This window comes from Saccopteryx leptura, chromosome 7, assembly GCF_036850995.1.
Source record: "Saccopteryx leptura isolate mSacLep1 chromosome 7, mSacLep1_pri_phased_curated, whole genome shotgun sequence".
Lineage (NCBI taxonomy): Eukaryota > Metazoa > Chordata > Mammalia > Chiroptera > Emballonuridae > Saccopteryx > Saccopteryx leptura.
In genome coordinates this window covers 90,130,178-90,144,009 of record NC_089509.1, presented here as the reverse complement: position 1 = coordinate 90,144,009, position 13,832 = coordinate 90,130,178, and the positions used below count along the sequence as shown (strand labels likewise).

The 13,832-nt window shown below is 42.4% G+C and overlaps 1 protein-coding gene across 2 annotated transcripts; it reads right to left on the bottom strand.

Annotated features, from left to right (window-relative positions):
* Window positions 1-6,730: 6,730 nt before the first annotated feature.
* Window positions 6,731-13,172, bottom strand: CTLA4 (cytotoxic T-lymphocyte associated protein 4). Of its 2 annotated transcripts, XM_066345704.1 has the most exons (4): window positions 13,062-13,172; window positions 9,752-10,099; window positions 9,185-9,294; window positions 6,731-7,800 (listed from the first exon to the last, which is right to left on the bottom strand). In XM_066345704.1, the coding sequence occupies exons 1-4, from the start codon at window positions 13,168-13,170 to the stop codon at window positions 7,696-7,698; spliced, it is 672 nt and encodes a 223-aa protein (XP_066201801.1). In that variant the 5' UTR covers window positions 13,171-13,172; the 3' UTR covers window positions 6,731-7,695. The 2 variants fall into 2 exon arrangements, with proteins under 2 accessions (XP_066201801.1, XP_066201802.1); XM_066345705.1 differs by lacking the exon at window positions 9,185-9,294 and having other exon boundaries at window positions 7,627-7,800.
* Window positions 13,173-13,832: the final 660 nt, after the last annotated feature.

Below are 13,832 nucleotides of genomic sequence, written 5' to 3'. Positions count from 1 at the left end.
GAGATTGTGTTAGAACTGAAACAGTGGCCACAGTCTCAGGTTGTTCCTGCCCAGAAACCCCTGGAGAGGAGTCTCCAGCAAACATTTTATTCACACTGCATTAAAGGCATAATTTTTTCTGCTGATAGGGTTGTCAGATCAAATACAAGTTATTCTGGTTTGGAGGTAAGGAGTTGTTTTGTTTTGTTTTGGTTAGGTTTGTTTTTGACTGAATCTATAAACCCCTATCCCAGCCTATAGCCAAGGACACACAGAAGAGGAAAAAAAAAACCTTTTCTCCCCCTATATCAGTATGGTGTGTTACCTTTCTGGGAAAAAAAAAGATATAAAAGAAAACAAGGCTTCTAAATCACCTGAGCAATGGCTCCAACGAGATGCAAAAAAGAACGGAAGCAATAGGGAAACTTTCCAAGGTAAGTCATTTTCTGCTTTGCTTCGAGGCCTCCCAAAGCAATAACTGAAATTTATCAGTTCTTGAACTTCTTAACTAGCTTTGCTCCAATTAACAGCACAGTGACATCAACATTTTGTAAGTGTAATCCCAAGTAAATTAAGCGTATATCAAGTATGGAGATAGAGAAAGGCTCAGATTTAATAAAAAAATATAGTCAACTTTAGCAATAATCCCACAGTTCAAAAGAGAGAGAGTAAAAATGAGTATTTTTGCCTTCACACACACACACACACACACACACACACACACACACACACACACACAAAGTAAAAGGCTGAATTGAGATAAAAGTAGAACATGGGGGAAAGGTAGCCAGCTGGGAGTCTAAAGCAAAGTCTTAAATGTTTAAACCAAGAAATAGATTAACTTACACATAGTTCTTCTGGTCAAAGGGGAAAGATATTAAGCTGAGGCCACCTAAGAAAATGCAGCCACGTTCTACAAAAAAGACAGCTGTCTCTCCTATAATCCCAGATGTCCTAGCTCCCTAAGTCTTCGGGACATTTATTTGAGCACCTATTGTGTGCCTAAAGAAGTGATGATTCTTATTTTGGAGAAGTTCCCACTCCAGTTAGCGAGGAAAGACATGCACATTTGAAATTATTAGAGACAAAAATAAATATAGTTGCAAACAGAAGAAGAGAAATCCATGTGGGCTTGAAATGCCAGCGAATCTGATGGAGGAAGTAGAATTTCAGATGAGTCCCAATGGATGTAAAAATGAGGGCCAAAGATATTTGGGGAGAAGTAAATAATGAAAAAACAAGAAGTAGGAGAAATAAAAGTACCATGTGGAAGAAAAAAGATGAGCAAAAGTATGTGCTGGGAACTGGTAGGAGTGGCCGTAGGAGATTGTGTTAGAACTGAAACAGTGGCCACAGTCTCAGGTTGTTTCTGCCCAGAAACCCCTGGAGAGGAGTCTCCAGCAAACATTTTATTCACACTGCATTAAAGGCATAATTTTTTCTGCTGATAGGGTTGTCAGATCAAATACAAGTTATTCTGGTTTGGAGGTAAGGAGTTGTTTTGTTTTGTTTTGGTTAGGTTTGTTTTTGACTGAATCTATAAACCCCTATCCCAGCCTATAGCCAAGGACACACAGAAGAGGAAAAAAAAAACCTTTTCTCCCCCTATATCAGTATGGTGTGTTACCTTTCTGGGAAAAAGAAAGATATAAAAGAAAACAAGGCTTCTAAAGCACCTGAGCAATGGCTCCAACGAGATGCAAAAAAGAACGGAAGCAATAGGGAAACTTTCCAAGGTAAGTCATTTTCTGCTTTGCTTCGAGGCCTCCCAAAGCAATAACTGAAATTTATCAGTTCTTGAACTTCTTAACTAGCTTTGCTCCAATTAACAGCACAGTGACATCAACATTTTGTAAGTGTAATCCCAAGTAAATTAAGCGTATATCAAGTATGGAGATAGAGAAAGGCTCAGATTTAATAAAAAAATATAGTCAACTTTAGCAATAATCCCACAGTTCAAAAGAGAGAGAGTAAAAATGAGTATTTTTGCCTTCACACACACACACACACACACACACACACACACATACACACACAAAGTAAAAGGCTGAATTGAGATAAAAGTAGAACATGGGGGAAAGGTAGCCAGCTGGGAGTCTAAAGCAAAGTCTTAAATGTTTAAACCAAGAAATAGATTAACTTACACATAGTTCTTCTGGTCAAAGGGGAAAGATATTAAGCTGAGGCCACCTAAGAAAATGCAGCCACGTTCTACAAAAAAGACAGCTGTCTCTCCTATAATCCCAGATGTCCTAGCTCACTAAGTCTTCGGGACATTTATTTGAGCACCTATTGTGTGCCTAAAGAAGTGATGATTCTTATTTTGGAGAAGTTCCCACTCCAGTTAGCGAGGAAAGACATGCACATTTGAAATTATTAGAGACAAAAATAAATATAGTTGCAAACAGAAGAAGAGAAATCCATGTGGGCTTGAAATGCCAGCGAATCTGATGGAGGAAGTAGAATTTCAGATGAGTCCCAATGGATGTAAAAATGAGGGCCAAAGATATTTGGGGAGAAGTAAATAATGAAAAAACAAGAAGTAGGAGAAATAAAAGTACCATGTGGAAGAAAAAAGATGAGCAAAAGTATGTGCTGGGAACTGGTAGGAGTTGGGGCTGACCCAGGCAGCTCTATTAGGTTTCCCTTGTCATCCACATTTTTACCTGGAACCAGTGGTTCCAGTGAGAAAGGTTCTAGTGCCCAGGCTCTTCCTCCGTGGTGGGCCACGCCTCATTTGGGTCTACCCAAGACCCAGATCCCAGATATGGGGATACTGATGAAAGTTGGAAAGTTGGTCCTCTGATTTGGGAGCAATAAATCTCTGACTATTGCAGGCAAAGGACCAGCAATCTACCCTTATAAACAAAATGAGTATTAGAAGAGGCTTTCATCTAGTGACCAGATGCCCTCACTTCATATTTTCTTTCTCTTTCAGTATAATCTCAAGTCATAGGCTTTCTTACCCATTTCTTCTGTCATAAGGGAAAGGAGGGGAGGCAGAGACAGACTCCCACATGCACCACAACAGGGATCCACCCAGCAAGCACCCTAGGAGGTGGTGCTCTGGGCTTTGTAACTGGAGGCATTTTTTACCTTCTGAGATGGAGGCCATGGAGCCATCCTCAAAGCCTGGAGCCAAATCGCTCTAATGAAGCCATGACTGCAGGAGAGGAGGAGAAGAAAAAGAGAAAGCAAGAGGGAGAAGGGTGGGGAAGCAGATGGGTGCTTCTCCTCTGTGCCCTGACCAGGAATCAAACCCCAGATATCCACACATTGGGCTGACACTCTACCACTGTACCAACAAGCTAGGGCTCATAGGGGAAAATTTTTGAGCTGAGGCATAGTTTTTTTAAGATTGAGACTGAATGAGAAGCAATGCTCAACTCAATGAATAGTTAATAGTAAATTTTCAAGTAATAGCAGAGGAGATATTAAACTTATATAAAGTAGTCCATCATTTTTTTCTTTCTTTTTTTTTTTATTAAGTGAGAGATAGGGAGGTAGAGACAGACTCTTGCATGCTCCCCAACCAGGATCCACCTGGCAACCCTATCTGGGGCTGATGCTCTGCCCACCTGGGGCTGCTGCTCCATTGTTCATCAACCAAGCTATTTTTGCACCTGAGGCAAGGCTATGGAGCCATCCTTGGCACCGGGGGCCAATTTGTTCAAACCGTTTGAGCCATGATTGCAGGAGAGGAAGAGAGAAAGAGAGGAGTGAGAAAGAGAGAGAAGGGGGAGGGGTGGAGAAACATATGGTTGCTTCTCCTGTGTGCCCTGACCAGGAATCGAACCTAGGACTTCCACATGCCCAGCTGACGCTCTACCCCTGAATCAACCGGGGAGTGCCAGTAGTCCATCGTTCAATGGTATCTGAAAAACACCTAAAGGTCTCTTGTCTAAGGCCCTCTCTGACATTTAGATCGACCATTAATTATGGAAAAGAATGATCTCTCTAAAGACATTTGAAGGAGTAGAAATGGAATGAATCTATTTATTGTAACTCCTAAACTGTGTGTTTCTTCATGGCCTCCAACCAAAGACCAAGAAGTACAGTCTTCAACATAATAAGAGCTCATTCTAGGTAACTGCTATTACCATATATTGAAAAACCTATTTATTTTTTATTGAGGTGACACTGGTTTAAAAGTTATACATATTTCAGGTATATAATTCTGCAACACATCATCTGTACATCATATTATGTATTCACCACCCTTAGTCAAATCTCCTATCACCATTTATCCTCTATACCTTTCTCCATCTTCCCCTAAGTCCCCCTCCCCCCAGCAATCACCATACTGTTTTCTGTGTCCATGAGTTTTTTCTCCTTTTTAAAAATTTTTTTTATTTCTTTTTTTTTTTTTTTTGGTATTTTTCTGAAGTTGGAAATGGGGAGGCAGTCAGACTCCCACATGCACCCAACCAGGATCCACCCGGCATGCCCACCAGGGGGTGATGCTCTGCCCATACAGGGCATTGCTCTGTTGCAACCAGGGCCATTCTAGTGCCTGAGGCAGAAGCCATGGAGCCATCCTCAGTGCCCAGACCAACTTTGCTCCAATGGAGCCTTGGCTGCAGGAGGGGAAGAGAGAGACAGAGAGGAAGGAGAGGGGGAGGGGTAGAGAATCAGATGGACGCCTCTCCTGTGTGCCCTGGCCGGGAATCAAACCCGGGACTCCTGCACGCCAGGCTGACACTCTACCACTGAGCCAACTGGCCAGGGTTTTTCTCTTTTTTTTGTTGGTGGGAATGCAGATAGGTGCAACCACTGTGGAAAGTTGTGTGATGTTAACACAGAAAAATTAAAAATGGAACTTCCTTATAGCCCATCAATTCTACTTCTGGGAATTTATTTTAAGAAAACCTGAAAAGGGCCCTGGCCAGTTGGCTCAGTGGTAGAACGTCGGCCTGGCGTGCAGAAGTCCCAGGTTTGACTCCTGGCCAGGGCACACAGGAGAAGTGCCCATCTGCTTCTCCACCCCTCCCCCTCTCCTTCCTCTCTGTCTCTCTCTTCCCCTCCTGCAGCCAAGGCTCCATTGGAGCAAAGATGACCCGGGCGCTGGGGATGGCTCCTTGGCCTCTGCCCCAGGCGCTAGAGTGGCTCTGGTCGCGACAGAAGCCCCCTGGTGGGCGTGCCGGGTGGATCCCGGTCAGGCGCATGCGGGAGTCTGTCTGACTGTCTATCCCCATTTCCAGCTTCAGAAAAATACAAAAAAAAACCCAAAACAACAACAACAAAAAAAAACCCTGAAACGCTAATTTGAAAGAATACATGCCCCAATGGTCATTGCAGCATTATCTACAATAGCCAATATTTAGAAGCAGCTGAAGTGTCCATAAATAGAAAAATGGATAAAAAAGCTGCAGTATATTTATACAAAGGAATACTACTTGATCATAAAAAAGAAGGAAATCATACCTTTGTGACAGCATGGATGGACCTGGAGAGCATTATGCTAAGTGAAGTAAGCCAGTCAAAGAAGGCAAGTACTACGCAATTTCACTTCTATGTCTAATCTAATGAATAAAATGCACTCTCAAGCAAAATCAAGACAGACTCATAAATAAAGAGTAGACTGACAGCTGTAAAGGAAGGGGAGGTGGGGGCTGTATAAGGAGATGGGGTGGAGAGACTGAACATGAAAGGAAAAAAAAAGACCTATTCATTCTTTTTTATTTAACAAATCTTTATAGAATGTTCACTATATGCTGTCTCATTTGTTTCTTAGCACTTTCTGGAAAAAGAAAGAGAGAGAGAGATTGAGAGGAAGTGAGCAAGAGGAGAGATGCCTAAACTGTGATTCTCAAAACTGGATAGGTATGAGAAGCACTGAGTTCTGGTTGGAAAAGAAAACTCCTGGCTCCATCACCCCAAAATTCTGAATCAATGCGTCTGAACTTAAGTGCTTGAATCAGCATATTTAGCAAATTGATTAAGTTACAAGTGGTCCCTGGTGACACTGAGAAACATTTCACAAGACAATAACAGGATGTGGAGGTCAAGAATGAGAAATCTTGTGTGGAAACCAAGCAGGCTGAGACTACAACTGGTTAACCAAGAATCATAGAAGACTCAGTGGGCCAGGCCTGCCAGCTGACAGCAATACAGGACCACAGGTGTATTTTCCCACATTTGTGAAAGAGTCCATTTGGAAGCTTCAAGGAAAAGCTCTATTTGCCATGGAAGCAGCTCAAAATGGCTGCAAGGGGGGCATGGTTCACAACACTGGAGTTGCCATAGCAACTGTAATGGGTGGCCGACTTGAGCTGAGAAAGCTGTGGGTAAGAAAAATGAGGTGAAGAACTTGCTAAAGAGAGTGCTCTGTGATTTATCAAGAACTGCTACATCTCTGGCAGCCCACTCTGTATCTCAAATAACTGTGAAGAAATCAAAGGTGCAGAAGCTGAATTCTTCCAAGAATGCCTTATAGGTAATGGGCTGGTAGACAGCTAACACATGAAGCATTATCACCCTTTAGGAGTTTTAAATTTTATTTCCAGTATTTCTAATATTGGCAACCCCACCTACTGCTGAATGAATCCATCAAAAACAAACTCCAACACATTCCCCAAATACAAGGAAAATAATGACAACTCCAGGAAACGACCACCACAGATTTTATTTAATTAAAAATATTATACATGTTGTTGCATTTTCATGGAAAATATTGAGTTAAAAAACACCAACAGTGTTAGTTCAGAAACCTCCATGCACCCCATTTTGCTACCTGCCTCTCTTTCCTCTTGTGTCATTAAGCAGGTGTGGAGAATTGGGGTCCCGGGTAACTGGAGCTTCCTTGAGGTTCACACCTATAGGACTCCTGGAATGAGCCATTTTCTCCACAGTGGTGTTTTATCAAAGCTAACTCTGATACCACCAACTTTGGTTTCCTCGCAGGCCATTGGAAGGAACTGGCATAAAAGCCCAAAGCACGTGTCAACACCCATTCAGCCTCACATGTCTGTAAGAAATCCACCATGACCTTATCCAGTTTTCGAGACAGTTAGCAGGCTCTCTTGTATTCTACATGGTGTCTTAGTGTCCTGAGCCCCTTCATCAAACTTCCCCTGAACCCACAGTGGGAAGACACTGCCACATAGTGTTCATATTCAAACTATCAGCAAGTGCACAGAAGCACGTGTGACCCCCATGCACAACACTATCAGATAAGGAGCACATATTGGTACAATACAACTCTTGAAATCACTGGCTAACGTACAGCCATGTGAGTATTTTAAACTATTTATATAATCATTCACTTGTTAAGAAAAGTAACACAACATAAAAATTTAACTTGAAGACATCATTTTAGCTAGAGACTTCTCACAAGTAAATACAAGGTGTGTACAATATCACCCTCACCCTCACTTCGTTCCTTTGTTTCCCCAGGACAGTACCACCCCCTAACTTATTTCCTTGATTCCACATCCTACGGCTACATCTGCACATGGACCCTCAATGATGCTTTTGCTAACCCTGAATCTGATGTGACAGAAGCACCCTGCTCTGCTTTTCCGCTCCTTTGCTTTAAATTGTAGTACATGTGATTTGAATTCGGCATCCAGCTTTACATTTAAAGAGAGATGAATTCCCCCAAAAGTACACAAACAAATGAAAAGAACTGGATAGCAAAAAAAAAAAAAAAAAAAAAAGTAGAATGCCTCAGCTCTTAATAATTGGAAAATGGTCTTTCTTGTTCATAATGGACTCTCAATTGATGGGAATAAAATAAGGCTGAAATTGCTTTTCACATTCTGGCTCTGTTGGGGGCATTTTCACATAGACCCCTGTAGTAAGAGGGCTTCTTTTCTTTAGCTGTCAAACACAAAAAGAAACAGTAAGTATTATTGAGGAATAGAGAAGCCACTTCTAACCATAATGAGACTCAACAACTATTGGGTCCCTTCCCTGTTGAAAAAGGAATGTTCCCAACATACAGAATTATAAGCCCCAGGCAATTTTCTTGATTCAGCTATTAAAATTAACTTTACTTAAATAACTCTGTGTTCTGAGTGTAAAATAGCAAACATGTTCTTGACTGGAAGATAGAAAAAAGAGACTTTGAGAAAACTTCAGAAAAAACACGCCAAATGCCTATGGTAAGTGACTACACGCCGTCAGAGGTAGGGGTAAGTTTGATAATATGATATAATAAACTTTAGTTATCCTGTTTGAGAGCTGTAGTTCTCACTTCTAGTCCTCATATCCTTTTTACTATTTTTTTTTGTCCATGTCAGTTCCCAGTTTTTATCACCTCAGTAAACTGAGGTCCAGACTACTAGTCTGCTTGGCAGTTTGTAGCAAATGAGGTTAGAAGAAGCAACAAAACAGGTTAAAAGAGGATCCTAGAGGGGAGGGGTGATGAAGGGAGAGAGGAAGGCAGAGAGAGAAATAAAATGGGGGACAGAGAGAAGGAGAGAGAAGAGGAGGGAGGAAAGAGAGGGACAAGTTTATGTCAAAGCCAGGCTTAGGCAGAAATGACTGAAAATGACTGTCAGAAAGAAATCCTGATAAGAGGCCAGATTCTATACCTCTTTCTCTTCCACCAACAACTGTAGTAAATAAAAACCGGGGTTCTCTTTTACTGGGCTGGAGGGGAGGTCAAGACTTCCCAATCAAGCCAACTGTGTAATAGGGAGCCCTGGACAGGTGTTATGTGGATAGCTACAGTGTGGACAAAGAAGGCGTAAGTTGTGTGACACTAAGCCCTGGACAGCTGTTATGTGGATAGCTACAGTGTGGACAAAGAAGACGCAAGTTGTGTGACACTAAGAAATGACTTCCTGGTGAAGTTGAGGGACATAAGGGACAGAATAAAATCTATCCAGATGGATAGTCCTCTCTAGCAACATTTTGTTCAACCTATTCGAGTGTTTCAGGCTTATTAACGTAGGCACAATTGTCATGAAGATAAAGAGCAAAACAGCTGCCCTATGTTGTTCAAATGGTTACTCAAACTGAAACCCTGTTCAGAAGCACACAAACATTCAATGTCAAACACGCTCATCTAAAGTATTACTCATCCCGAAACCTCAAAGGCCAGTGCCATGGGTTCTAGTGTATTCTTTATCATCGTCCTTCCCCTTCCTCATTTATTGCTTCATCTCAAAAAAAACAAAACTCAAAAGCGTCATCTGGTCAGTTGTTATCACTAAAGGTATCCCCACCAAAAATGGTGCATTGTCAGCATCACACTCACCATTCTGCTCAAAGAAACAGCTGTAATGAGGAAGCTGTAAAAAAACAACCCCGAACTAACTGCTGCAAGGATCCAGAGGAGGAAATCAGAATCCGGGCATGGTTCTGGTTCTGCAACAGAAAGCACAGCAGAGCCTCCCTGAGACACTCTTGAAACTTCAGGGTCCTGTTTCCCCATTGATGAAAAAAATGGAAGGAATCTGAGCGTTCAGACCTTGATAATATTGCTAGCCCACAGGTAAGTCCAACTAATTGGAGCTACTTCCCCTGAGTACCATATCAAAGGCGTAGGGCAAACTTGATGATTGTCATCATCCCAGAGTGAGTGCCCCAACCTGCCAATTGAAAAAAGACCTTCCCCCCACTTTATTTTATAGTCAGAATCCAATTTGGGTTGCCACACACATTAAAAAAAAAAAAAAAAAAAAAAAAAAAAAAGCTACCATGTGGTATGCCAGAGAACCTTTAAAAGAGAATTTTCAGGATATTTGAAGTGAACCACCTGACTATTAAGGAGCAGAACTATTTTTATGCAAAGAAGACACCTTAATGATATGGCGCTGCTCACCAATGACATAAATCTGGGTTCCATTGCCCATGCCTTCATAGTAGGGAGGTGGGTACATGAGCTCCACCTTACAGATGTAGAGTCCTGTGTCCATGGCCCTCAGTCCTTGGATGGTAAGGTTCACTTTGTTTCCACTGGAAGTGCCAATGCAGGTGGAATCATCGAGGAAGGTCAACGCATTCTCCACCATGTATGTTGCGGCGCAGACTTCTGTCATCTGGCTGCCAACCTGCCGCAACACTGTCACCCGGACCTCAGTGGCTTTTCCTGAAGACCCATACTCACACACAAAGCTGGCGACACCCTGGCTGCTGGCCAGCACCACTGCAGGTTGAGCCACATGCATCCCTAACATGGAAAACCAAAGGGAACTCAGTGAACTCGTGCTCACCCACCAGGTGGGAAAAACACCAGAGAAGGGTTATCTTTGATGAGCAACCTCCAACATTACCTTTCAGTTATTCTCTTCCCCTCAACCCAGCCCGTCGACCTCCCCTATCCTTCTCCTTCTCCACCCACTTCTCTGTTGTCTTCCAGAATAAAGGAGTTTGGTTTTCTGGTTTTTGTTTGTTTGTTTTTGTGACAGAGACAGAGAGAGGGACAGAGAGGGACAGAAAGACAGGAAGGAGAGAGATGAGAAGCATCACGTCTTCATTGCAGCACCTTAATTGTTCATTGATTGTTTTCTCATATGTGCTTTGACTGGAGGGCTACAACAGAGGGAGTAACCCCTTGCTCAAGCCAGCGACCTTTGGGCTCAAGCCAGTGACCATGGGGTCATGTCTATGATCCCACGCTCAAACCAGATGAGCCCGTGCTCAAGCTAGCGACCTCGAGGTTTCAAACCTGGGTCCTCTGCATCCCAGTCTGATACTCTATCCACTGCGTCATTGCCTGGTCAGGCAATGAGTTTTCTTATTGGAAAATATTTTCTTGAAGATGGTTGTGGCAGAAAGAACACTGATATAACAGAAGACCTGGCTCTACCCTGAAATATATGGTTTGTCCTGCCTCCCCTGTGAATTTCATTTCCCTCACATGTATGTAAAGGGGATTTGATCAGATCAGTGCCTTCCAACTCTGGTATTCTAAGGTTATAATAGAACTAAAGGAACTATAGTTTAAGAACTATGGGTAGTAAAGGAAATTTTGGAGGCTGAGGTACAGAACATTGCCCTATATCTTAAAGCATACCTTGGAAGCTTTTGCCTACAATTCCCTGGCCCTATATCTCTATTACCCATGAGTAGCTGCACATTGGCTCACTGTGCTCGCCACCTCCTTCCCTGGCATTATTATCATAGAGGAAGGGATGCTGCTAGATTAAGAAAGCCACAGAGCAGAGGGCACCGGGTCGTTTCCTCTCCAGGCTGAGGCATCCCTGCAGTTAAGCTTGTGGGCTTCCCCTGCCACTGCCACCACATCTTCCGCCACCTTCTCTCCTCCCTTGAGCACCTGCACGGGGTGCTCTTTTACCCTCTGGTTTCTATAAGATAAGAGAGGCCTGCTCTCTGGACAAGAAGGCTCACACCTTCTAAAATACGGTGACTTCATGTCAAATTATTATCTTCCTTTAACTAATCCCTCTCCTCTCAATCATCCAAGTGACATGGAAAATTCTGCTTAAACTTTTTGATGCCTACATAACACTTACTGCAAAAACCAAGTACATTCACTATCCTTCATAATCCAATCCCAACCCGGCACTCCAGACTGAGGTTCCAGGACAACTGTCCCTGTATATAAATTTCTCTATATTGGAGGTGCTAGTCTTTTCCCCCAGGAACCTGCACTGGGGATCCAGCAACAGCTATCCTCAGAAAAGACAGCAATATGGCAGCAGCCATTGTCATAGTTAATGCAGCAGCCCTGGTTAGACAATAGTCTCCTTCCACAACCTTCATTTTCATCTATCAGAGATACCCTCTGAACATCCGCTGAGCTGCTATAACTCGATTACAGTACTTAATCAAATTCTGCCCCATATTAAACTTTTTTGTGCGCACTAATAATACCTCCTCCAACTTATGCCTTTAGCTAATAAACTCTTGGGAGCAAACATTATATCCTGCCCAGTTGGACACTCAATAATCATTGTGTTGACTCTAAGCCTAAAGGAGACCAAGTTTCCTGCCCTCCTCGAGGCAAGCTCTCAACTGTCACTATTGAATTTGGTGGCATTCAATTTCCCAGTATCTACTATGGGAGGATTTCAGTTACAGGTTGAAATAAATGTCCTAAACAGGAAATTTAAATACCTTTAAAGGCATTTAATCTTTAATGTTCAAAACAGGTGAAATAATAAAAGGTATATGAATATTTCTTATCTAGTAAAAATTAGATCATTAAACATCTTTTGACTTGATACAAACTACATGGCTTCTGAGCAAGACTACCCAGAGAGATGTTTGAAATGCAGTGGGAATGCTCATCATTTTACACCATGTAACAAATCTGGCATCAGCCTCTGAAGGTTTTATTCAATCTGAAACATGGGGAATCTGCTTCTGAAGGTCACAGGTAGCTCAGGCTGCAGTTAAGCACCTTATGCCAAACAGACTGATGGGTTTTTTTCTTTCATTCGTTGTTTTACAACTTCAAACTGCTTTCATTTTTAAAATAGCTCACTAGTTTATAGAGTTGATTAAATAGTGCTTTTCAACTGCCTGTCCATGGACCGGTCTGCCAGAAATTTCGTGCTGGTCCACAAAAGAGTTAACCATCCTGATGTTGTATGAAAATGATAGACTCAATGATCTTAGTCAAATTTGCTTATGCTCAGGATGATTAGTGGTCCCCAAAATCTCTTATTAACACCAGTTCCCCAAGTGTAAAAGGTTGAAAACCACTAGATTAAGAAGACCTTAAAACCTTGAATTGGGCAGAGAAGAAGCTTTCCATAATTTGCTTCAATAGAATTTTTTATTTTTTAAGAAAAATCTTGATCTCACCCTGATTCCAAGCTCAGATATATACAGGACTGTGGATATCTTTTCTCTCCTAAATCACTTAACTTTACAGTATTTTCTTTCTGTCTGAAATTGCTCATGTCTTCCAAATCAATTCAGATGTATTCGCTAAGCCTCCACTCGGGGCCTGGCGCTCTGCTGAGGGTTGGATCTCTGCTTATTCGCTGCTGCAAGCCCGGCCCGACTTGCCTTGGAATACGGAGCGATCCAAGCCTGGAGACTGAAGTTTTACCTTTCGCTTCTGGCTTTGCTAGAAATCACTGCCCCTGACTGCTGAAAGAAATGAAACCCAGGTGAGAGAAACACCTCCTCCACCTTCATGTTCCAAAAGCCTCACTCACCTTTGGAGAAGATGGGGATGAAAAGAAGAGAAAACAGGGCAGTGCAGGGCCAGGTGCTACAAGCCAGGTCCCGCGGAGCCCCGTGCCTCCGGAATCCAAGCCAAGCCATGGCTGACGGAGCAGTGATCAGGTCTCCAGGAAGCAGAGTGAAACCTTTCAAGATCCCGAAGCTTTGAAATGTGTTTGAACCCACACAGAATCAAGGACTTTATATAGCTGGCTTTTATCCCAGGTATGCATTACACATTCATTATATGTAAAAGGCACCTGAATTGAAGGCCTTTTTGTTTTGGTTTTACGAGAAAGGAAGTCGTGGGTTTAGCTGTTACGTCGAAATGATAACCTCAAACACTCAAAGTAAAACTGAACAAAACAAGCCAATCCATGGGTGGAAAATGCACTCAACTTGAAACTGAAGCGTTTCTTCACTCTGAGGATAACTAAAAGGAGACTTGGAAATTTTCCTGGAGTGCAGGAGTCTTCCTACATCCCAATTTCATCCAATTGTCCAGGCATCTTTCACCCCAGAACTACTAAGTGGCCGGCTCTCCTGAGCCCTTGAGCTAAGGACAGTATTAGTCTATAGATCTCGTTAATAAAGACTCTGCCCTCTACCCATGAGGCACCATCCCTGGCATGCTTTACAAGTAAGAATTTTACTTTCTCCAAGCTCCATTTAGCATTTCCTTGAGAGAAAATACCAAAAATCACAATAAAATAAAATAAAATAAAATGATATGCCTCTGGTTTTAAAGATTAAGAAAGCATTCA

Coding starts and splice junctions, on each gene's coding strand:
- CTLA4 (XM_066345704.1), bottom strand. CDS start 13,170: ATGGCTTGGCTTGGATTCCGGAGGCACGGGGCTCCGCGGGACCTGGCT. Junction 9,295..9,751: donor AACCCAGATTTATGTCATTG/GTGAGCAGCGCC, acceptor TTTCTGTTGCAG/AACCAGAACCATGCCCGGAT. Junction 7,801..9,184: donor CTGTTTCTTTGAGCAGAATG/GTGAGTGTGATG, acceptor TGTGTTTGACAG/CTAAAGAAAAGAAGCCCTCT.